This window comes from Equus asinus, chromosome 10, assembly GCF_041296235.1.
Source record: "Equus asinus isolate D_3611 breed Donkey chromosome 10, EquAss-T2T_v2, whole genome shotgun sequence".
Classification (NCBI taxonomy): domain Eukaryota; kingdom Metazoa; phylum Chordata; class Mammalia; order Perissodactyla; family Equidae; genus Equus; species Equus asinus.
Window position 1 is genome coordinate 24,442,186 of NC_091799.1, and position 24,693 is coordinate 24,466,878.

A 24,693-nucleotide genomic window follows, 5' to 3' on the forward strand; every position below is an offset into this window, starting at 1 on the left:
ATCAGCAGCATATTATATTTGAAAAGTCATGGGCTTTGAGTCAGCAAGGTCAGAGTTCACTTCCTAGATAAATCCATGTTCAGAAACAAACCTTTGAATGTAAACAATTCCAAGCTATCTTCGTTTCAGTGACCGATAACATCATCTTGTTTACTAGGTCATTTGTTGGAATAAGCAATAACCTCATTGATTCTGAGAGAGGCACCTTTTAAGCTAATGAGACAGCTTATGAGCTTCAATTTCTATAACTACTAAATGAATAAAACCACAATATGCAATTGGGAGGATTGAATATGTTCATGTTTATGTGCCTAATGCGTAGTAGATGCTCAATGGATGTTAGTTCTCTTCCTCTTTATCACCTGCCTAATTACTAGCCCAACTTTAAGCCCACTCTGATGAGTATTTGTTACTGTGTATTTTTAGATTTCATCTAAGGGCAAAACTGTACACTTTGGCACAGAGAAGAAGCTCCCAGGTTCATCCTACCAACTTTTTTTTTTTTTTTTTTAAAGATTTTATTTTTTCCTTTTTCTCCCCAAAGCCCCCCCGGTACATAGTTGTGTATTCTTCGTTGTGGGTTCTTCTAGTTGCGGCATGTGGGACGCTGCCTCAGCGTGGTCTGATGAGCAGTGCCATGTCCGCGCCCAGGATTCGAACCAAGGAAACACTGGGCCGCCTGCAGCGGAGCGCGCGAACTTAACCACTCGGCCACGGGGCCAGCCCCTCATCCTACCAACTTTTAAACCTTTCCGTGACTCAGCACATGGTTCCTACAGCCCGTCTCCTAGTCTATTACACCATGACAGGAGAGCAGACTGCAGAATTAGTGTCTGACTCAGTCCATCTAAATATTGGAGAAAAGTGTGGCAACCAGGTCCAGGGGAGCCAAATACTCTCCCCAGCCCGAGTTCCTCCTGAGTGACTGTGTAATCTCACACTAACATACTTTCTTTTTCAACTAATTTTAGATCCATTTGTCTCCAAATAAAGACATATATTCTCCAGGCGAAGCTATATCTCTTACTGTGGAAACTCAGTCAGAATCGTAGGTAGCATTATCATCATTGAACAGTGCTATATATGGCACCCAAGAAAGAAGCAAAAATCCCTTGGAAAGAGTTAAGTATGGTAAATGCTGTGGTTACTGATGCTTGGCGTGACTTGGGGCCAAGTGGCCACCAGGATTCTCTAAGGGTTCTGGGGGTTAGTCATGGGAGCAGAATAAAGGAAAAGGATGCAATTATGCCGATGTCTGACTTCTCAGCTAGATTTAAGGATAATAATATCAACAGCTAACATTTATTGAACACTTACTGTGTGCGGAATATTCTTGTAAGAACTTTAAATCATTATCTTATTGAATATTCACAACCATCCTCTGAGATGCGTATCAATGATAAAGATATTTAAAATCTTTATCTAGTGGAGTTCCCATGTTATCCACGAGGAAAACTGAGACACAGAGATATTAGGTGACTTAGGGCCTGCGTGGAATCTCAGCACAGAGTAGAAGCAAGTGACTTGTTTGGTCTGAGTTACTTCTTTTAGTTATCCTTTTAGATATATAAAGGATAGTTATCCAGTTAATTTACCCTCCAATTTATTTTATATTACATGAACACACTTATTTGGGAATATCCTCAGTGAAATGCTAAAAGGCAATTTTCTCTGGGAATAAACTAAAATGTAGTTAAATCCACATTCAGAAACAAACCTTCAAATGCAACCAATTCCAAACTATCTTCCTTTCAGTGACTGATGACATCATCTTGTTTACTAAGCTGTTTGTCGGAATAAGCAATAACCTTATTGACTCTGAGAGAGGGCACCTTTTAAGCTAATGCATAAAATTAAATTTCTTGCTCACTCCAGGGAAGAGATATGGCTGAAAATGCTGGGGTTCTAGGGCACTGAGTGTATTAAATCCGTTGGAGAGGTGATGGAGAGGGGAGCAGAAAACAGGGGCATGGTGTGGGAGACTATATGGCTACATACGAAACTGCAGTCATGAATAGCTGTCTCCCCTTGCCTGTCCCTTCCCCAGCCAAGTCCCTCCCTCCCACCCGCAATAGCCCATACACTTTCATGGGTCACATGGGTCATGGTCACAAGCTTTGAGGAGGAGTCAACCCTCCGCACCAAAAATAATTCCCTGAGCATCCTTACCCATTTCTGTGCTCTTCTCTATCTTGGGTGGAGCAGTAAAATGCAGGGTCTCACCCCTCTCAGAACTTACAACCTAGAGCTGGAAAAGGACCATGAGGGGTAGTGAGTATTTCATTTACTTGTTCATTCATTCATTCATTCATTCAAAGGATATTTTATTAGTTAATTCAATATGCAAAGCCTCAAAAAGGGAGAGTGTAAGTTGTTTTCTAGGAACTTCCATATCAAAGTTATGTGCTGAAGTCTTGGCTCTTGAGAGAATTTTGAATAGCATGTGTTTGTAAAACTCATGAGGTGAAAACTAGGGAAAGAAAGAAAGGTTTGGAAAACTGGAGAATTAGATTTTAACATTTAAAAGTGAGTGACTTGCAACTAACACTATCCACAAGTCAGGTATTCCTCATAACAGCCACTGAATATTGTTTTCTGGGGGAATGATTTCCTTTCTGAACAGGTACTTCGATCTTTCGATAAAAGTGACCAGGACTGTGGAACAGGTGGTGGCAGGAGTAGTGCTGAAGTGTTCTACTTAGCAGGACTCCCTGTCCTCACCAATGCAAATGCAGATGACTCCCAGCAAGATGGTAATTGTTTTCAACCAACTAACGTTAATATTTTTGTTATGGAAATACACAGCTTTTCCTGGACGCACACTCATTCTCTCTCCAAATCCTCACTGTTCCCACAGCATAATTTTTTTAATTAAAACTTTCTTAATCTTTATTTTGTTGTGGTAAGAATACTTAACATGAGATCTACCCTATTAACAAAACTTTAAGTGTACGATACATTATTGTTGACTATAGGTACAATGTTGTACTGCGGATCTCTATAGCTTACACATCTTGCTTAATGAAACTTTATGCCTGTTTATTAGTAACTGCCTAGTTTCCCTTCCCACAGCACCTGGCAACCACCATTCCACTCTTTGATTCTATTAATTTGGCTATTTTAGATACCTCATATAAGTGGAATCACGCTGTTTGTCTTTCTGTGACTGGCTTATTTCACTTAGCATAATCTCCTCAAGGTTTATCCATGTTACTGCATATTGCAGAAGTTCCTTCTCTTTTAAGGCTGAATAGTATTCCACCATATATAAATGGTACATCACATTAATTGATTTTCATATGTTGAACCATGCTTACATCCAGGAATAAATTCCATTGGTCTTGGTGTATGCTCCTTTTAACATGCTATTAGATTTTATTTACTAATATTTTGTTGAGGATTTTTGCATCTATATTCATCAGGGATATTGGCCTGTAGTTTTATTTTCTTGTGGTGTCTTTATCTGGCTTTGGTATCAGGGTAATGCTGGCCTCATGGAATGAGTTTGAAAGTGTCCCTCCTATTCAATTCTTTGGAAGAGTTTGAGAAGGATTGGCATTAATTTTTCTTTAAATGTTTGGTAGAATTCACCAGTGAAGCCATCTGGTCCTGGGTTTTTCTTTGATGACAGGTTTTTTACTACTGATTCAAACTGCATACTAGTTATAGGTCTGTTCAGACTCTATATTTTTTATGATTTAATCTTGGTAGGTTGTATGTTTCTAGGAATTTATCCTTTTAATTTCTTCTAGGTTATCCAATTTGTTGGCATATGATTGTTCATAGTAGTCTCTTATGATCCCTTTTATTTTTGTGGCATCAGTTGTAATGTCTCCTATTTCATTTCTGATCTTATTTATTTGAATCTTCTTTTATTCCTAGTTAGTCTAACTAAAGGTTTGTCAATTTTGCTTATCTTTTCAAAAAACCAACACACTTAGTTTTACTGATTTGTTCTATTTCATTTATTTCTGCTTTAATCTTTGTTATTTCCTTCCTTCAGCTAACTTTGGACTTAGTTTGGTCTTCTTTTTCCAGTCCCTTAAGGTGTAAAGTTAGGTTGTTTATTTAAGATCTTTCTTCTTTTTGAAATTAGGTATTTATTGCTATGAACCTCTCTCTTAGCATTGCTTTTACTGCATCCCAAAAGTTTTGGTATGTTGTATTTTCATTTATCTTGAGGTATTTTCTAATTTCCTTTTCTATTTCTTCTCTGACCCAATTGTTCTTCAAGAGTGTGTTCTTTAATTTCCACATATTTGTGAATTTTCCAATTTTCCTTTTGCTGTTGATTTCTAGTTTCATTCCATTGTGGTCAGAAAAGATAATTGGTATGATTTTAATCTTCTTAAATTTGTTAAGACTTATTTTGTGACCTAACATGTAATCTATCCTGGAGAAAAAAATCTGTGTACTTTTGAGAAGAATTTGTATTCTGCTGTTGTTGGGTAGAATTTCTGTATATGTCTGATAGGTCCATTTGGGTTAGAGTGTTGTTCAACTGCTCTGTTTCCTTATTGATTTTCTGCCTGGATGTTCTATCCATTACTGAAAGTGTGCTGTTGAAGTCTCCTACTATTATTGTATTGCTGTCTTTTCTCCTTTCAGTTCTGTCAATATTTGCTTTATATATTTAGATGCTCTGATGTTAGGTGCATATATAATTGTTATATGTTCCTGTTGGATTGACCCTTTTTTCATTGTATAATGTCTTTCTTTGTCTCTTGTGACAATTTTGACTTAAAGTCTATTTTGTCTGATACAAATATAGCCACCCCTGCTCTCTTTTGATTACCATTTGCACGGATATCTTTTTCCATTCCTTCACTCCTACAGCACAATTCTGATAAGCTTGTCAGCACTCTGCGTAAAACCCTTTGTCAGCTTCCAATTACCTCTTCAGGATAGAATCTATCTTAGGTGAGATTAAACTGCTCCAAGATCATCTCCTTTCTTGTGTTCCTTCCTTCCTTCTTCAAAGGCCCTGTGCTCAAACCTCACTTGTCTCCTTGGGGCTCCTGAGAGGGACCCTTGTTCTATCACACCTCTGCCTGGAGTGCCTTCCTCCTCCGATTTGCTATAAAAGCTCAAGCTTCACCTTCTCCGCTAACCCCTACTCCCAAGCTGGCCTTGGAGAACTGACCTCTCCTCTTGTATTAGTGCTCTCCTCTTGTATTAGGGCTGCCATAACAGAGTGGGTGGCCTAAGCAACAAACATTTATTTCCTCAGTTTTGGAGGCTGGAAGTCCAAGATTAAGGTGTCAGTGGGGTTGGTGTTTTCTAAGGCTTCTCTCCCTGGCTTTTTATGGCCACTTTTTCCCTGTGTCTACATAGGGTCTTTCCTCTGTTTGCGTCTGTGTTCTAATCTCTTCTTATAAGGACACCAGTCATATTGGATTAGGACCCATCCAATGACCTACTTTAACTTCAATTACGTCTTTAAAAACACTATCTCCAAATACGGTCACCTTCTCAGGTATGGGGTGGGGGAGGGTGGTTAGGACTTCAATATGCAAATTTGTTTAGGGATACAATTCAGCCCCTAACTGTTCCCTTGTACTCAGTATGGCATTATAATATCAATAGAATGAACTCCCATTCCACGTCTTTAGATTTTTGAGATATCCCTTGATCCTGGGGACTGGATTTTACTGATCTTTCTATTCTCTAACGGAAGAGAGGAGGCACTCACTAAATATATTTTAAAGAGATGAACAAACCACCTTTAAAATGTATGCATTCGTTGCTTTTTCTCTTATCCTATTTGAGCTTCTTGAGGTAATACTCTTCAAAGAGCAAATAATGATACCACTACCAAGAAACATGCTCACTCTACTCGCGTACATCCCTGTACTAAGGGCATGTAGAGATCAGAATTGCTGTAGGAAATAGAACATGATCTCTGATAAAATGTGCCCAGTCCAATTCTGTGAATTGATCATTTAGATAATTTGATGGAAGCATTTATTCTAAGGGATATTCTCTGTTTTTCTTTTTTTAGCAGATGGATCATTTAAGAAAATTCTCAGGTCCAGAAGAGACTTGAAAGAGGAAATAGAAAATCCAGGTGCTCCAATGTCTTCTGTTGTTTTCAGAAGTTATGATGGAATCGCCCAGGGTCTGCTACATTTTGTCATTCTAGGTGGTTGATGTAGAGCAGGTGAAAAAGATCGGTGGGCACTTCCAGCTTCTATTTTCCATAGGGGGAAGGCAAACTTGGTAAATTAACCTCCATTTATTTATCACAGTCTTAACCTAAAGGAAACAGGTCACCATCATGTTCATTCTCTGTAGTTATAATAGAGTCAGTTTTTAATTGTCTCAGATTTTACTCTCTGTCAGGGTAGCTGGTATAGCAGTTAAATGTATGACTTCCATTAAATTCTCACAAAAGCTAGGTCTGATGAACTTTAGGATGAAATAATCATAGCTAAGCCTAATTAAGCACTTACTATGTGCCAGGCATTGTGGAAGCCTCATAATCAGATTTTCTCATTGAACATTCATGCCAATCACATGCGGTAGGTACTCTTATTACCCCCATTTTCCAGATGAAGACATCAAGACACAGAGAAATTAATCATAATTAACACGCCCAATGTCATGGAGCAGTGAAAGGCACAGGCAGAATTCAAACCCAAGTCAGACTGATAGCAGAGCCCACTGCACTGGTGACCACTATGTTCTACTGAGCGCTACTCCTTTTCTTTGGTGCATTGATATTCAGGACTTGTCCAGATTATTTGGAAGATGGGTCTGAAAGAACCAGTTTTTATATACCACTTAGATTTCAGGTACACTGTCAATAACATTAATTACTGGAGGAGTTACAGATACTATGCTTTAATACTAATGATGATGACATCAATAAAGTTTTCCCATTACAGTATGTACTTGTCAAAATAGCATCTTTAGAAGACATCACATAAAGAACAATGTTTTTAGAATCAGAGAGTGGGCTTGACTCTTGGCTTACTATTTATAGCTATGTGACCTTAGCTAAGTTACTTAATCTCCTGGAGCCTCAGTTTCTTCTTCTGCAAAATGGAGACAATTTCTGCCTTGCAGAGTTAGTAGAATTAAATGAGAGAATGCAGGAAAAGCACTTAGCTCAGGAGGAACTCAATAAACAGTAACTCGCAATGCTCTATTCTTTTTAAAGCCCCCTTACCAAAGCCATGTTCTGACCTAGGCTAGACAGAAATTACAATCATTTATTGACGGCAAAGTGAGTTTCTGCAAGTCCAAATGACTGGGTGAGATGGGGCTGCCACAAGTGTCAGAGCTTCCATTCTGTGGTCCAGAGGCCTTTCACCTGATAATACTGCCTCTTGGCTCCAGCCCTGGCTCTGCCCCTTAACAGCTGTGGCCACATGGACAAGTCTCTTCCCCTCTTTGCATCACCCTTTCCTCATCTCTACGTGATAGAGAAGGACATGATCAATTCTAAAGTCCCATTCAGCGGTTTTTGAGAAAACAAGAGGACAACCTAAGTGAACACTCTTGATCTTCTGTACACCCATGCAGGCTTTATACTGACTGCAGCCTGACTGTCTCAGCCAAGTGAGTGTCCAGTGGGGAGTGACTATATGAGGGTTTTGAAACCAATCATATCCCATGAACACATGATCTGAATAAAAAAATCCCAGGGATGTTTACCAGAGAAAGGCTAAGACTTAGGCGGTCATGATGATTATCTTCAAATATTCAAGGAACTTGTGATTACGTGAGTTTTACTGCACAAGAGGAATACCAACAAGGGGGCTGGTAATAGGAGTTAGATTTTGGTTTAGAAGATGTCAGGAAGAATTTTCCAGCGATTAGAGCTCTCTGAAGTGGAACAGGCTGCCTAGGGAGGAAACACTTTCCCATTCTGGAGCTGTTGCAGCAGGGGCTGGTTGACCAGTGGTACTAGATGGGGTGTGGGCAGGGGGCACCCGGGAAGAAGTTGGACCACGGCCTCTTAGTCCAGCCTCAAGATGTGGAATCTGTCCCTGGCTAAGAAGGTGGTATCATCATCTCAGCCTCCAATTTCAAACATCCCCGGATGTGGAAGTGCTGTTACTATGGAGCCTATCAAAAGGAGGAAAGAGCTGCACGGATTACCATTGGCCCGATTTGTTCCAGAGCTTTCTCTCAGTGTTGTAACCTGGCAAATCACCTGTGGAATGAGACTTTTCACATCTCTGTAATCGTGGGAAGGCAAGGTACATGTAAAAACTCCTACTCCATAGGCAGTGCAGTAGGAGGGTGCCAGGCAGAGTTCGTGCTGCCATGGGAAGAAGTACTTCCAAAATAGGCTTAATGTAGAAAAAATGAAGTATAAACTCTTGCAGTTAACTCGAAAAAGCAGAGCAGGCAGTGGCAGTAATATTAACTTGGACACCACTAGTCCCAGCTTTACCACCAACTCACTCTGTAGCAGCTATGTTCATTATTTATCCTCTAAGAGCTAATTTGTAAAATGAAAATACTTGACTAAATGAATCTGTGATATGCATTCTGTGCATGTGTCACTGGCCCCGAGTGATACTTAGAATCTGGCGAAAGAAAATAGTATAGCTTGAAGAACCAAAATATTATTCTTGATTCTGCCACAAAGCATAGCCAACAAGAAATATTAGAAGTAGAAGGAATTCCAATAATCATATATAGAAAAGAATTTCCTTTAGTTCAGTTTCATATGGTTTGTGTGGACAATAGTGATGAATGCAATTTATTAAACTTTTGTTTAATGACCTACTTTTCAACCTATTTTCTTTGGTTTCATTTGAATTCTAGTTAACTGTATGATTGTGGAGATCACACAAGTCAGGGCAGAGAACAACTAAGAAAAATATTGCAATTTTAATTTAACATTGTACTTTAAAAAGTCAATGACTTTTTTTTTTTTTTTAAAGATTTTTATTTTTTCCTTTTTCTCCCCAAAGCCCCCCGGTACATAGTTGTGTATTCTTCGTTGTGGGTTCCTCTAGTTGTGGCATGTGGGACGCTGCCTCAGCGTGGTCTGACGAGCAGTGCCATGTCCGCGCCCAGGATTCGAACCGACGAAACACTGGGCCGCCTGCAGCGGAGCGCGCGAACTTAACCACTCGGCCACGGGGCCAGCCCCGAGTCAATGACTTTTTAAAACTTATTTTTAAACTCTTTTATTTTAAAAATTTTTCCAGTATTATTGATATATAATTGACTTATAGCATTGTACAAGTTTAAGGTGTACAGTATATTTGACTTATTTATATATTGTGAAATGGTTACTATAATAAGTTTAACGTCCATCACCTCCGTAGTTGCAAACATTCTGCTTGTTAAATAACTTTTTATTTAAAGGTGCAGTGGTTAAAAGTTCGCACATTCTGCTTCAGCGGCCCAGGGTTCCCCAGTTTGGATCCTGGGTGTGGACCTACTCACTGCTTGTCAAGCCATGCTGTGGCAGGCATCCCACATATAAAGTGGAGGAATATGGGCATGGATGTTAGCTCAGGGCCAGTCTTCCTCAGTGAAAAGAGGGCTAATCCTCCTAAAAAATATATATATATATATATATATAAATATATATATATAAGTAATATAATCTACAGGCTTAAAAAAAAGCCAAACAATAAAATTTAGAGGAAAAGAAATAAAAAATTTAAGAATAAACATTAAAAAATTCTCTGTCAGTTCTCTTACACTCCCCCTGCCCCAGAGGGTTAACTACTGTGAACAGATTTCTACATAAATGGGATCATGCTACATAAATGGGATCCATATACTTCTGTAATGTACTTTTTCTTTTTTTCGTGAGGAAGATTTTCTCTGAGATAACATCTGTGCCAGTCTTCCCCTCTTTTGTATGTGGGTCACTGCCACAGCATGGCTTGACAAGTGATGTAGGTCCATGCCCCAGGTTCCGAACCTGTGAACCCAGGCTGCCAAAGCAGAGCTCACCAAACCCAACAACTACACCATGGGCCCCTGCAATGTGCCTTTTTTTAATGTTAGCAGAATATCACAAACTTATTTCCATGTCAGTACAGAGAAAGCTGTCTTATTCTTTTTAATGATTATCCAGTATTTGATGATATTGATATGCCTTAATTTATTTAACCATTCATACACTAATGGGTCTATTAATTTCCTGTGGCTGCCATAACAAATTGCCACAAACTTGGTGTCTTAAAACAACAGAAATTCATTCTCTCACAGTTCTGGAGGTCAGAAGTTCAGAATCAAGGTGTCAGCAGGACCACTCTCCCTCCAAAGGCTTTATGGAAGAATACTTCCTTGTCTCTTTGAACTTCTGATGGCTCCTGATATTCCTCATCTTACAGATGCATCAGTCCAGTCTCTTCCTGTGTCTTCACATGGCTGTCTCACTTGTGTTTCTGTGTCTTCTCCTTCTCTTTCTCTTATAAGGACACCTTAGACCTTATATGGAATAAGGACACCTTATAAAGATTTAGGGCCCACCCTAATCCAGGATGATCACATTTCTCAATCCATAATTTAATTATGTCTGCAAAGACCTTATTCCCAAATAAGGTCACATTCACAGGTACCAGGAGCTAAGATTTGGACATATCTTTTGGGGGCCATTGTTCAACTACCTACAATGGGTATTTAAGTTCTCCACAGATTTTCAACTATTAGAAACAGTCTTGCAAAGGAAAATATCATTTTGCATCTCTCTTTGTGCATATATGTATTTTTTTCCTATAAGATAGATGGTATTGTCATAGATAGGATTGCTGAATCAAAGTGTAGGCACATCTACAAATTTGATGTATACTTGAAAATTGCCCTCTGAAAAGATGGTACCAATTTCCACTCCAACTAATTGTATTTAAGGCCTACTCCTTAACCCCCTTGCCAAAATGGGATATTATTCATCTATATTTTTTGCCAATCTGATAAATCAAAAGTGATATCTCATTTTATTTAGCAACTTGATTCCATGTAATTTGACAATCATTACATGTGTCTACATATGTTTGTTGTTCAGTGATATTCCTCCCATGAATTAACCTTTTATACCTTTGTCAATTTTGGGTTTGGCTTGTGTATCTTTTGCTTATCATTGTATAGGCATTGTACACCATGGAAACCAATCCTTGTCGGTTATATAAGTTGCAAATATATAACACACGCACACATATGTAAAATATGATCAGTATGTTGCAAGCGTTTTCTCGCAATCCATTGGTCTTTTAACCTTTGTTTATGGCATTAGGAGTATTTAATATTTAGGTGGCCACATCTGCCTAGACCTGCTGGGGTTGGTGTCTTGATTTGAAAAGCTTTCCTCACCCCAAGGTTACAAAAATATTTCCCTATATGTATTGTTGTTAATTTGTATCCTCTTTTCTTCTGCATCAGACTTGCCAGAGTTTGTTGTATCGTGTTTTCAAAGAAACAGCTTTTAGTTTTGTTGATCACGTCTATAATTGTTTTCCTTTTTTTTAAAGATTTTATTTATTTTTTCCTTTTTCTCCCCAAAGCCCCTGGGTACAGAGTTGTATATTCTTAGTTGTGGGTCCTTCTAGTTGTGGCATGTGGGACACCGCCTCAGCGTGGTTTGATGAGCAGTGCCATGTCCGCACCCAGGACTCGAACTGACGAAACACTGGGCCGCCTGCAGCAGAGTGCGCGAACTTAACCACTCGGCCATGGGGCCAGCCTCTTATAATTGTTTTCTATTTTATTGGGTTTTCCCTAATAGTCCATCAATCTCTTCCTTCTACTTTTTTTGTTTTTTTTGTTCTTCTTTTTCTAACTTTTTAAAGTTTATTACGTTTATTTTCAATATTAAATTGTTGATTAAGATGTCTCCTTATATTTCTTAGAGTTTTTTGCTGTATATATTGCAAAGCTATGTTCTAAGTGCATAATGTTTATGACTCTCTCTTCTCTTTAGTAGGTTGTAATTTTATGCACATAAAATATTCCTCTTTACTTCATTTAAGTGTTTTGAGTTCTATTTTATCAGAAGTCATTATTTAACTACTAGCTTACTTTTTGTCAGTATTTGGTTAGTATATGATTTTCTATTCCTGTATTTTCAACTTTCCTATATCGTTTGGTGGTAGTGTATACCTTTTTTTTTTCTTTTTTGAGGAAGACTAGCCCTGAGCTAACATCTGCCACCAACCTTCCTCTTTTTGCTGAGTAAGATTGGCCCTGAGCCAACATCCATGCCCATCCTCCTCCACTTTGTATGTGGGACGCCTGCCACAGCATGGCTTGCTAAGTGACAAGTAGGTCCATCCCTGGGATCTGAACTGGTGAACTCTGGGCTGCCAAACTGGAACGTGCAAACTTAACCACTGCACCACTAGGCTGGCCCCAGTGTATACCTTTTAAATCCATTTCTAGACGAGTTTTTTTGTTCTTTACCTGTTTTGAGAACATCTAACTTTTAATGAGATATTTTAAGCCCATTCAAGTTTGTTGAGTTGTACTTATTCCCGTTCTGTTATGTTTTCTATTGAATGTGGTTTCTTGTTGCTTTGTATCCTTTCTTGCCTTTTTGATTTGCTTTGGTACATCCTTCTTTACCTTTTTGTTAAAAATTTACACTACTTTTCGTTATTAAACTAATACTGTATAGGAGAGTGTGAAGTATAAGGTAAAAATCCTTGACCCCACTCCCCGCCTGCTTTCTAAGATATTGCCATTGTTTACAATTGTTATACCCTTCTAGAAATTTTCTCTGCCTATAGAAACATTTATATCTACATCTCTTCTCTATTTATATGTATTTTGTTTTATACCTGTGGGATATTACCAATCTGCACCTTGGTTTTTATACTTAATATATTTTAGACACTTTAAATCAAGGATTTTGTTTTTCTATTTTGATATCACAAAAATTAAATATTTGACCAAATTCGTTAAAATTTTTGGTTAAAAGTTAAAATCATGCTGGGGCCAGCCCCGTGGCATAGTGGTTAAGTCCGTGCGCTCCACTTCAGCAGCCTGGGGTTTGTTGGTCCGGGTTCTGGGTGTGGACCTACACCCTGCTCATCAGGCCCTGCTGTGGCGGCATCCCACATACAAAACAGAGGAAGACTGGCATAGTTGTTAGCGTGGTGACAATCATCCTCAAGCAAAAAGAGGAAGATTGGCAACAGACGTTAGCTCAGGGCCGATCTTCCTCATCAAAAAAAAGAAGTTAACATCATGCTTTAACATGTAACTTTATTATGTGTTATGTTTACCCTGTGTTTTTGTATTTCTAATTTAGAGGTATCAAAAGTGTACACAATGAGCAGCAATGTACGCAGCATTTTTTTAGAAAACTGGTTGTGGAAAGTATATCATGTTCCTGAAAGGTATTCTAAGACTTTAGCTTTCTTTTCTTTAGGAAATCTGTAAAATATTCAAATATGATAAATAAATGGTCTATCACTCTTCCAAGGGTTTCTTTGATAATTAGCGATAGCACTGACGTGTAATCAAGGTTAATTTGGCTGGTTGTTGGGTGGATTTTTCCCTCAGTAGCAGGATTAATTGTAGAACTAATGATCTTGGTAGAAGAATGCCGCTTCACTTAACTTGAACTTTTACTGAGCATGTAGTTGGGGTGATAGCTGGGCTTTGTAATTCTATATAATTATTTCAGTCTTTGTAGACAACTGCTTTGTAACAAACTGTCCAACAATGTGTACCATCCATTGAGGCATGTATTTCCAACGCTGTTTATCTAAATAACAAAAGGAGGCAATATTTTTCTCATATAATAAACACACACTGTAAAACACTGATTATCTGTAAGGCTTGGGAAGTGATTGATTTTTGTTCAGTGAACACGACTTACCCCAACAGCCTCCTTTTATCTCCCTGACTCCAGCCTTGTTCAATTCTCTGCTCCAGTTTATTCTCCAAACACAGCTGCTCCCATGATTATATTAAAATCCACGTCCGATCATGTCACTTCCCCACCTAAAACCACTTCTCCACAACCTACCCAGCAAAATCTATGCGGATTAAGACGCTTTCATCCAGGTCTCTTGCCAACAGCTCCAGCTCATCTCCCAGCAGCCCTTGCCACCCTCCCCTGTTGTGCCCTTTCTGTCTCAACGATACCTGCTCTGTGCAGTCTTCGTACCTTTCCCTAGAAATCCTCTTTCTTAACCACCCCCCGCAACAAACTCCATTTCACATTTGACAACCCAGCTCAGACATTGGGTTCTCCAAAAGTGGCCCTCCAAGAATTAAGTACTTACTTCTCTGCATTCGCGCTGTATGGTCATGCCCCGCATAACAGCCTTTCAGTGAATGACAGACGGCATACATGATGGTGGTCCCATAAGATTAGTACCATATACCTAGGTATGTGGTAGGCTTTACCATCTAGGTTTGTGTAAGTACACTCCATGATGTTTGCAAAACAAGGAAATCACCTAACGATGCATTTCTCAGAATGCATTACTGCCGTTCAGCGACAGATGACTGTAGTTTGTACATGGATGCTATTGAAGCACTTATTACCTTCCATGATAATTTACTTGTTTATGTATTATGTCTCCTCTTCTGGAGTGAATTCCTTGGAGGCAGACCCTTTGTTATTTATCCCCATACTTAGTCTTAGGACTGTGCCATGTACATAATAGACACTTAGGAAACGTCCACTGAAAAGAAAAATTAACTAATGGACTCTGGTATGGTGAAAACTGCTTTTATTTCAACTGTTTTTGTATACTCTACATTCTTGACCTACACAAATAACAATTTCATTTGGTTCAACATAATAGATGTATAGGCAATTGTTCTGAATACGTACGAGACCCTTGTTATTTTCTGCTCTTTTCTTAACCTCATCCCCACCTGTAGCCACTGATTAACATTTGTTTTCCTGTGATTTTGCCTCAAGAGCCCGTATGGGCTCAGCCTATATGCTGATTATTAGAAGATCATCTTAAGTTGGTTCCAAGTTAATTAAGGCTCACTTGTGTGTGACAGCTGAAATATTTTATTTTCTAGGCATCAGCTGGAGTTGATGCTACCTGATTTTTTAACCACCTGGGAAATTCAAGGTATTGGCATTTCAAGTAAAGGTAAGCAGCTAGTGTGATTTACTGAATTAAGGAACAGTCTGTTCATTGTAATATGTTTATCATTTTATTGACTATCATATTTCAGACTCTTATTGTAACCTAGGGTAAAAAAGAAATATCTATGTCTCTGAACATATTTGTTCATTTAATGTTTTTATAAGCCATTACTTTGTGAGTAATGATTTCAAGTTCCCACTTTCCTAAAACTTTTCTGATTTGCTGGGATTTTGAGGTGGAGGATAAAAACAGTATTCATTACTGAGTTCTCTCCCAAATTATGGATAACAGTGCAAATCAGTACTATTTGTAAATTCCTTTTAGGAATATTCATTTGATTTTTTGCAATTTTATATTTTCACCCAGTAAGTGGGTTCCATAATAGTTAATGACCTCTTTGCTACAGTGAAAAATAGGATTGGGACAGACTGTTAAAAAAATCTACGCAACTTTGTAACCAGTGCACTAACAACAACAAAAGAGCAACAATCCTGATAAAGTTAAGAAGATATTAAATTCTAACAAAAAACATTATAGTAAACACGGTACTTTGTCTTAAGGAAAAAAAAGTAAAGGTAGCTTGACAGAAGGTGGGGTGGAAGGAGGGCTGAGGCGGCTGAGTTATGGGGAAAACGAAATGCACAGACATCTGGGGAAGCTGATGGCCAAATTGAGCCAAGATGAAAATATGTCGGGGTGAATGGGCATCATGTCATAATACTCTAGTTCTCATTTGTTGGCAGCATTCAGCTGAGAAATGTACTTTGTGTTCAGCTGCTATTACATGGCGATAAAAAATTTTAAAGTTCTAGGAAAAAATTGCATATGAATCAGTAGGACACAGTGCTATCATTCCCTTATTTATCAGCCGTTATGAATGCAGTAACATTCAGGCCTATACATCTAGCAGAACAAATTGTACCAAAAAAAAGTTTTGAGTATGTAATTAATATTTTTACTATCGTGCCTTAAAAGGAATTACTCTAGGGCTAATGGAAGTTACTCCATGCTCTGCTTTATTTTAAAAGTTCATAAACTGTTGGGGGAAATAGAACACTCTCTAGATATTTGATGATATTAAGGAATTATCGTTATTTTTGAGGGTGGAGCTATGTTTTAAAAAAGGAAGTTATTGTCTTTGAGAAATATATACTGAAATATTTACAGATAAAATGATATAATGCTGGAATTTGCTTCAAAATAATCCAGGGAGTGCAGGGAGAGACGGGTACAGAGGAAATAAAATTGACCACGAGTTGATAATGCTGAAGCTGGGTAATGGGTACATAGGGGTTTATTATACCACTCTCTCTACTTTTTGTATAGGTTTGAAATTCCTATAACAAAAAGTTTTTTCTAAGTTTACCAATAATCATGATAATGAATCTTTATTTATGGCCATTATTTGAACGTTCAAGACAAAGCTGTTCCCACGGTTCGCTCACATCTTTCAGGCCTTCCCTGCCAGCCTATCTAAAAGAGGACCCATCCCTTGTCATGCTGCCTCCCCCATTACCCTACCTTATCTTCTGTATGGCATGTGTCACTTCCTGATATTTCATCACATATTGGTTTATGTCTCCCTAACTGGAGGAGAGATTTTGCCTGTCTCGTTCACTACTGAATCTGCATTGGCTAGAACACTGGCTGGCCCAGGCTAGACTCTCAAAACATTAATTGATTAAGCAAATAAGCGTCACTAAGTAGAACTTTCAAGAAGAAATACATAAGAAAAAAAAAGCAACTCAATATCATAGTTTTCTTTTCCTCAAAGCAAAGAAAATACAAGAAGTTGAGAGAAGATGAGAGCCCCCTGGGGGCCCCCAACCCACTTCTGGGCACTGCCACCTCTTGCAGGTCTGTGTTGCCGATGTGCTGCGGTTTGGGTGCAGGTGAACAAAGACCATTTCCTGGTCATAAACAACAATCTTACAAGAGTCAATTAAAAGGGACAGTTTCCAACATCAGAACTCCGGGAACCTTAGTCAGTAGGTAAATATGTGGCGCTGTCATGAATGGCTGAGAAATGTGATGGTAAAACCACTGCACACAATTCACTGCACTTGAATGCAGGTTGAGCTGAGCACTTTGTTCGTCAAGGTCATCTGATCGGGGAGGACTCCGGTCAGGGGGAGAGCGGAAGTGAAAGATTCTTTCAAATTGTATGTAACTAACATTTCACCAGGGAAGCCGAATGGAGGCTTAGGTGAGGATGAGGTCATATTTTTTTTGGGAATGACGGGAGATGTGAGAGGTCTTCCTTAGATAAATCCATAAAAACACAAAGCAGGGGCTGGCCCCATGGCCGAGTGGTTAAGTTCGCGCGCTCTGCTGCAGGCAGCCCAGTGTTTCGTCGGTTTGAATCCTGGGTGCAGACATGGCACTGCTCATCAAGCCATGCTGTGGCGGCATCCTACATGCCACAACTAGAAGGATCCGCAACGAAGAATATACAACTAGGTATGGGGGGCTTTGGGGAGAAAAAGGAAAAAAATAAAATCTTTAAAAAAAAAACGCAAAGCGGACTGGTGGATGCCAGTGGTGAGGGGGGATGTGGAGCAACTGCTTAAGGGGTAAGGGGTTTTGTGGAGCAATGAAAACATTTTGGAATTAGATAAACGTGGTGGGTGCACAACATTGTGGATGTAGTACCACTGAATGGGTCACTTTAAAATGGTTAATTTTATGTTGTGTGAATTTCACCTCAACACAAAAAAGAAAGAAAAGGCTTCTTCTAGCTAATGTTGGGGAGAGGAGTGGAAGGGCGCTCCCCTAAAAATAGGAAGATTGGCAGATTTGACATTTGAGAAGGATCTTGGAGAATGAGTAAGATTTTTACAAGTAGAAGTAATGACTTGAATATTTTATGCTGATAAAACAGCAAGGGTAAGGAAAGGAAAAACCATGGCCAGATTCTAGTGGGCCTGGAGGGATGTGTTCTTTTGAACTTCTAAATTATTTCAGAAACAGAATCAATGAGCTTCCCCAGCCCTACAGTAAGCTCATGGCAGAACTAAAATTAGAACCTTGGTCTTTTCACTTCCAGGGCTGTGTTCTTTTCACTACAAAAAAAATTGGTTTCCGGTGCTCCAGACCAACAAATTAGTCTTAAGTTAAGTGTGCTAAGAGTTGCGGTGTATTAAAAATGAATATGTGATCCAGGAATTAAAATCCCAAATCTCAGTCTGGAATGCTCACATAGTTAACACAAGGTTATCTTTCAGAGCTCCACCCAGAGCCATTTTCTTGGAGAACCTTCCATGAGCCCTAAGCCCAAACTCTGATCGAACTGTTACTTTCCTTCCAATTATTTATGTCAAGTTTATCAATATGCACTCATAAGCATGCTTATTTAATCAGTGTCGGTTTCTCTCACTAATAATATCTAACATTTACTGAAGACTTACTCAAGGTCCAATTCTGTCCTAAGCTTTTTCCAAGAATTAATTTATCTAATTCTCACCACAACTCTGTGAGGTAGGTATTTTATTTGTTTCCCCTTTACAGATAGAGAAACTGAGGCACAAAGCAGTTAAGTAATTTGCCCAAAGTGAAACAGCGAGTAGCAGAGGCAGGACCCAGCCCAGCAGTCTGATTCCCGAGAGCTCCCCGAGAGCAGCGACTGTCCTTGTGTTTGCTTCCTCGGCACTTGGTACAGTGCCTGCCAAGAGTGGGTGCACGCTGAATATCCCTCAAATAAATGCATCACCTGGATTCGAGCTCAGGAATCACTCATATTGGGCTGTGTGGCCCTGAGCAAGTCACTTGACCTCTCTGAATTCAACATTTATCCTAACTACCGTGTTTAGAGTTGGTAAACACACAGATGAGATCATGGATGTGAAAACAATTTGAACAAGAATGAATTTTTTATTAAATGTAAATGTAAGGATGATAGTAGGTATCCCTCATAAATTATATTCTTCTAAATATTTTAATGATCTGAGAGAATCATAGACTTGAGTTCAATTTTAGTAAAAGAAAAACATTTTAAGAGAAGTTAAGATGGAAATGCTTTTTTAATGGCATTATTTGTCCCAGTAAGGCACATTATTTGGTAACTGTTCTTGTTGGCTTGAGTCGCTCAGCAGTGATGGTAGCTAGTTGCCTTTCAGACAGCGGCTCCACGCAGCTCTTAAATTCTTCCTTAACTCTTTTGGAATATGCTTAATTTCATTTCCTTCAGGGTTCAGCTTTTCCAAGATTTAGGCATATTATTTATGCTTTCACTGAAGGCCTCAAGTAGAATAAAAACACACAATTAACATTTTTTGGGAATTGATTTCCATTTTAAAAACATTATTTGGGTCTCTCAATTTTGATTTGCTGTCCTAATTATAAACCCATGAAATAAATAGTTACTTAAAAAAAGAAAGAGGTTATGAAACAGCTGAATCGAAAACAGTGAATTGCTCTTATTTATGGTCCCCACATGCCTCCGTTAGAGGTGAGGGCCCTGGAGCAAGCCTACAGTACAGAGATCCAAACCTAGGCCTCAACTCCAAATTCCGGCACCACAGCCAAACCTTCAGGTTTTCACTCAGCTCCTGGACTCCTTTGAAATACTGTCGCAACTTGAAGTTATGGATTCCCAGTCGTTATATATTAAAAGCAAATAAAAAGAGGGAGTCTTTCAGAGGCAAGTTCGTGGACAGTGTTCATTCAGTCCATATTTATCAGCACTGAATGAGGTGCCAGGCCCTGAGATGGGCGTAAGAAGTAACTGCTGAAACAAACAAGCCACAGGAAAACTCCCAAACACAGACGTGAGCCCGCAACATTATCATCAATATATCAATTTCATCTTTGCTGCAACTGAGGATCATTTTGTAATTAGCAAGATCTGCTTGACCAAACTTGGCCTGACACCCTGATTTCTATCAGCTGGTCTTGGCTACTTGCCCTTGCATTGAGAATCCTCTCGGTGGCCTGCTCATTCCTGGCCACTGACTGCCAGCGAAAGGGTCCTGTGGCTTGAATACATGCTGGCAGAAGAGTTCACTTTTTTCCCTAAGATCAACGTCTTAAAATGAAATATTTAAATATCTTCCTTATGAATTCTGCCTTCCATTAAGAGAACATACTCTGTATTGCTAAAAATAATAATCTGTGGTAGTTCGACTAGAATTCGTCACGTTTCTAATTGTTCAGTTGTCAATATTCATGAATATCAAATGCAAAAGATGAAAACACTGTGTCAGAGACTGCTAATTAACCCAGCATTCTTTCTTTCCTCCTTATTATCAAAGCCTGAGTTTGAGTTGGCCACATTGCTGCCCATTTCCCCTTGAAGTTGGGTACAGCCAAGTCCCAAGTATCCCAAAGAAATATAAATTGTATGGGACTTCAAGAAAGGCTTCTCAACGAGAGTTGATTCAACAGGAAGGGACCCCTTTTTTTTTTTTTTTTTTTTAAATATTTATTTTTTCCTTTTTCTCCCCAAAGCCCCCCGGTACATAGTTGTGTATTCTTCGTTGTGGGTTCCTCTAGTTGTGGCATGTGGGACGCTGCCTCAGCGTGGTCTGATGAGCAGTGCCATGTCCGCGCCCAGGATTCGAACCAAGGAAACACTGGGCCGCCTGCAGCGGAGCGCGCGAACTTAACCGCTCGGCCACGGGGCCAGCCCCAGGAAGGGACCCCTTTTTTGCCCTCTCTTTTTACAGTCCTCAACTCAGAAACAATGGCTGAAGCTCCAGCAGCCATCTTGCACTATGAAGTAACACTGAAGATAGAAGCTAGATGCCAGCATGGTGGAACAAAAAGATAATGGTCCCTGCCTCTGATGACATGTAGAGCTGACATTCCAGCCTTGGACTTCTTTTATGTAAGAAAGAAATAAACATATATCTCATTTAAGCAGCAGTTATTTTGGTTGTCTGTTATATACACCAGAATTTAATTCTAATTAATAGGAACTCATTTTTCTTCCCTGGCCCTGCCCAGTTCCTCCATCATAATGCTCATCACAGTTTGGTTTAACTGCTTGTTTGATGATCTGTCTTCAGCACTAGACCCCAAGCTCCTTGAGCATCCTGTCTAGTTCCCTACTGCTGCCCCACCCCCTAGCCCAGTGTCTGGCACATTGTACGTGCTCAGTAAACATTTGTTGAATGAATAACTGCAGGAGCACCTAAATCTCAATGCTCTCTCCTCTTTTCTCCTTCAAGTATCATCCCAACTGTCAAACTTCTCTGTCTGATTAAGGATAGCCTTCATCTCTCTCCATCCCTAATGACAACGCAATCATCTCTCCACCTTGTCCCAGCACCTCACCCTGCACCATTCCCATCCCTCTCTACCACATCCTTCATTCCCAAGCCAGGGATGACCAAGATGCACTCCACCAATTTCACAAGGGGACCTGAGGACCTGACTCCTAAAAGGGAGGGCTTAGATGTGAACTTGGGCCTTTTCTCCAAGCACACTGGAAGCTAGATCCAATGTGGTGCCCAGGGCTGAGGTTCCAAGGGCCAGGAGGGGATTCTGAAAGGCAATTCTGCACCTAAACCTTACAGCTTAGGAGCCCCTTAGCCGTGGCCTGAGCTGGGGCTTGGTGCGAGGGGCCCCCTCTCACATGACAAAATTCACCCTCCACCTTGCCCAAATCCCTGTGGTCTCAGGCCCAGGGTCCATCACAGGACCTGGCACAGTAGCTACTCAGGTGGGGAGACCTGCCCAGGCAGTGCAGGGGCTGCCGGAGGTGTCCACGTCGAGCTGCTTTGCTTCCTTCCCTGAGAGAGGAGGAGAAAAAAGCCTTTAAGAGCCCCCACCCTCACCCCAGCCAGATCACATCCACCATCATCCACGATTTGATTTTCCTAAGAGAAAAATGCAGAGCTCCCAGAAGTGATTCTACCTGGTCTGGAGGCAAGATGTTATTAAGATGCTGAGTGCACGTGATGTAGATATTGGCATCTCTTTCTCCTTCCTCATATTACATACACCTTGATTCTAATCCTTGAACTTCTGCCTCCTCCCCCGTTTGGTAAATGTAATACCCCAGTCTCTTTCTTTGTTTTTGCTTTTCAGGTTTAAAAAAATTGTAGTAAAATATATATATAACAGAATGTTTATCATTTTAACCATTCATAAGTGTACAACTCAGTAGCATTAAATACATTCACAATGTTGTGTAACCATCACCACCATCTATACCCAAAACTTTTTATCATCTACAACAAAAACTCTGTACCCATTAGACAATGACTCCCCCTCGTGGTCTGTTTCTTGATCAGAGACCCTACCTCCATCGCGGCTGTCCCCTGGCCTCAGCCTTGTAGCTAGCGACTACCTCTTTGCCAGTAGCCCTCCTTAATTTGACCTCCTGCGCGGCCTCCTGAGGAATGCATCCCAGGGTGACCTACCTGTTGTGACATCGTTTTGTCCGATCCCTAAAACTGGCTGTCTCTCTGGTCTTGACCCTTTTTGAAGGTACCCTGTAGACGCTGGCCACCCAAATGAATGTTCCCTAAGCATCTACAGGTTAGGACGTTGTCTCTTACACGCTTGGGAACTGACATCCTTTTAGGTCATAACTCCTGTCAGTCTGTAAGTCTGCTGAAAGTAACTGGGCTGTTCTGTCCTTCTGACAACCATAGCCTTCCCAAGCCTTTCTACCTCCTCATCCTTCTCCTCCCAGACTTTAATCCCTTTACCCCTCCCCACTCTCCTAGTCCTCAGCCCTTTATATCTTCAGGAACTTCTCTAACCATCCTAGAGCTAAGGCCAGCAGTCTGATATTGTCTATTACAGCCTCCTAAAACTCTCTCATCTTCTTGACATTCTTTGATCACTCTGCCAATGCCTTGCCCTGTTTGACTTGCGAAGACTCCAGGCGATGGGATAAGAGACCTGCCTTTGGAGTCAGATATGAGTTCACTCTTGGTTTAGCTATTTCAGAGCTGGCTTTGTGGGTGTGCGACCTGTGCAGTGGCACGTGGCCCAGCACTCAGAAGGGCGCCACACTTAATTTAATGCTTTGTCATTGCTGTTGAAATTATTAATAATGTTATCTTTCAACTTGTGTTTTATAAGCTAAGTCTGGTGGGACAATGGAGCATGCGTGTAAATAGAGACAATATGGGCAATATGACATGTGTCACCATTCCTTGCCGCCCCATTCACATAGAGCATTTACAATACCCTGTGGACACAGAATTCCAGTGAACCCACTATGTGCAGAAGGTTAGTGAGACTCACTGTGAGTACAAAGTAAGTGTGTCATGTCTATGACTGAGCAAGCAGGGATGCTGACAATACCTGGAGGCCACATTTTTCGCTGGAACCAGAACTTGTAATGAGTGTGGGAAGAAGGCAGTGGTGTCTTCAGAAACACAAATGACTGAGGAACCTTATCATATTCTTTCTTGCTCGTGTTACTACTCTGTATTAGCCAACCCCTTACACTAAATACGATGACATATAGACCCTTTCTAAAACCCATAGTTCCTCCTCCTTTCAGGCCTTCCTTATCCATCAGTAAGCAAAGGTAGTGAGTGTTGGTAGAATACATACATATCAAGAAGTAAAATTAAAACAGTTGAGTGAGTTTGTGCAGCGTTTCCACTACCCCAATAAGAATGAAATATATATGCATGCATGAGCTATGAAATATGAATTGTGTCATTTTGGTGATTCCACATACAAATTAAATGCTCTCATATTTGCATTTAAAACTGGCATTGCATAATATAAAGATGAATGGAAAAATTCATACCATTAATTTAAAATTGTAATTTTCCTTTATTTAGAATGACGTTATATAGCAAATAAAAAAAAAAAAAAACACCATGGCAAGTTGAGGGAGAGACCACAGAAGAAAGGAAAAGGCTTTATGTTTTAATACCTTTAACACCACTTTTTTCTAGCTTCTTAAACAAGTGGTTCTACATTTTCATCTTGCACTGGGACCCTCAAATTGTACAGGTGGCCCTGGCTACTTCCTTCTGTGTGATTCTGGGCTTTCTTCTTTCCTTCCTTCCTTCCTTTTAACCCTTTCTGGTCATCAGTTTATTTGTCTGTAAAGTAGGGTAATGCCAAATCATGCCAACCAACATCAAGTGGCCTCTGCTGCTAAGCAATCACTTTATTCATTTCTTATTTTCTTTCTATCTAACTTCCATGAAGATCTCCATGAAGCAGTCTCGGGTGGGGGTGGGAGGGCAGACTAAACTTTTGAGAGGTTTGGCAGTGATTTAGGGGAAAAAAAGCACTGAAAGGTTTGTGATATTTGGCTTTCTTTTTGTAGTAACAGAGACTTTTGCATATTTGCAGGCAGAAAGAAAGGAGTTGATAAAGGGAGAGAGGCACTGGCCGTCAGCACCAATTATTCCAGTTGCTTTGGGATGCTGTTAAGTTACCACCAGCAGGTGGCGCTTTTAAGTGGGCCTCTGAGTCGGCTGTTCTTTAAGAACTTAAAAGTACACTTGCAAATTAAACTGCTGATGACCGAGGAGCAAGTGCCCATTAGTGGTGGTAACCAATGCAAGGCGCTTTCACGAGAGTTGCATCTTTAGAGAAACAGCTATTCTAGTGTACAAGTTAATTACTGCTGTGTAATAAATTACCCCCAAATTTAGTGGCTTAAAATAACAACAAACCTTTATTATCTTCACAGTTTTTATGGGCAGGGATTTGAGAATGGCTTAGCTGGGCAATT

At 39.9% G+C, this 24,693-nt stretch overlaps 1 protein-coding gene across 1 annotated transcript; it reads left to right on the forward strand.

The window, feature by feature from the left end:
• Positions 1 to 802: 802 nt before the first annotated feature.
• LOC139046497 (complement C5-like) lies at positions 803 to 20,922 on the forward strand. Its single transcript, XM_070519945.1, has 6 exons — positions 803 to 877; positions 2,624 to 2,753; positions 6,002 to 6,067; positions 13,226 to 13,313; positions 14,965 to 15,038; positions 20,699 to 20,922. Exons 1-6 carry the CDS (start codon positions 803 to 805, stop codon positions 20,800 to 20,802), a joined length of 537 nt encoding a protein of 178 aa, XP_070376046.1. The 3' UTR covers positions 20,803 to 20,922.
• The last annotated feature ends 3,771 nt before the right edge of the window (positions 20,923 to 24,693 follow it).

Excerpts from the sequence above, each read along its gene's own strand:
- LOC139046497 (XM_070519945.1), top strand. The coding sequence starts at position 803 with ATGACAGGAGAGCAGACTGCAGAATTAGTGTCTGACTCAGTCCATCTA. Across the intron at positions 878-2,623 it reads GAGAAAAGTGTGGCAACCAG|GTACTTCGATCTTTCGATAA; the intron begins GTCCAGGGGAGC and ends CTTTCTGAACAG. Across the intron at positions 15,039-20,698 it reads TATTGGCATTTCAAGTAAAG|TCCTCAACTCAGAAACAATG; the intron begins GTAAGCAGCTAG and ends CTCTTTTTACAG.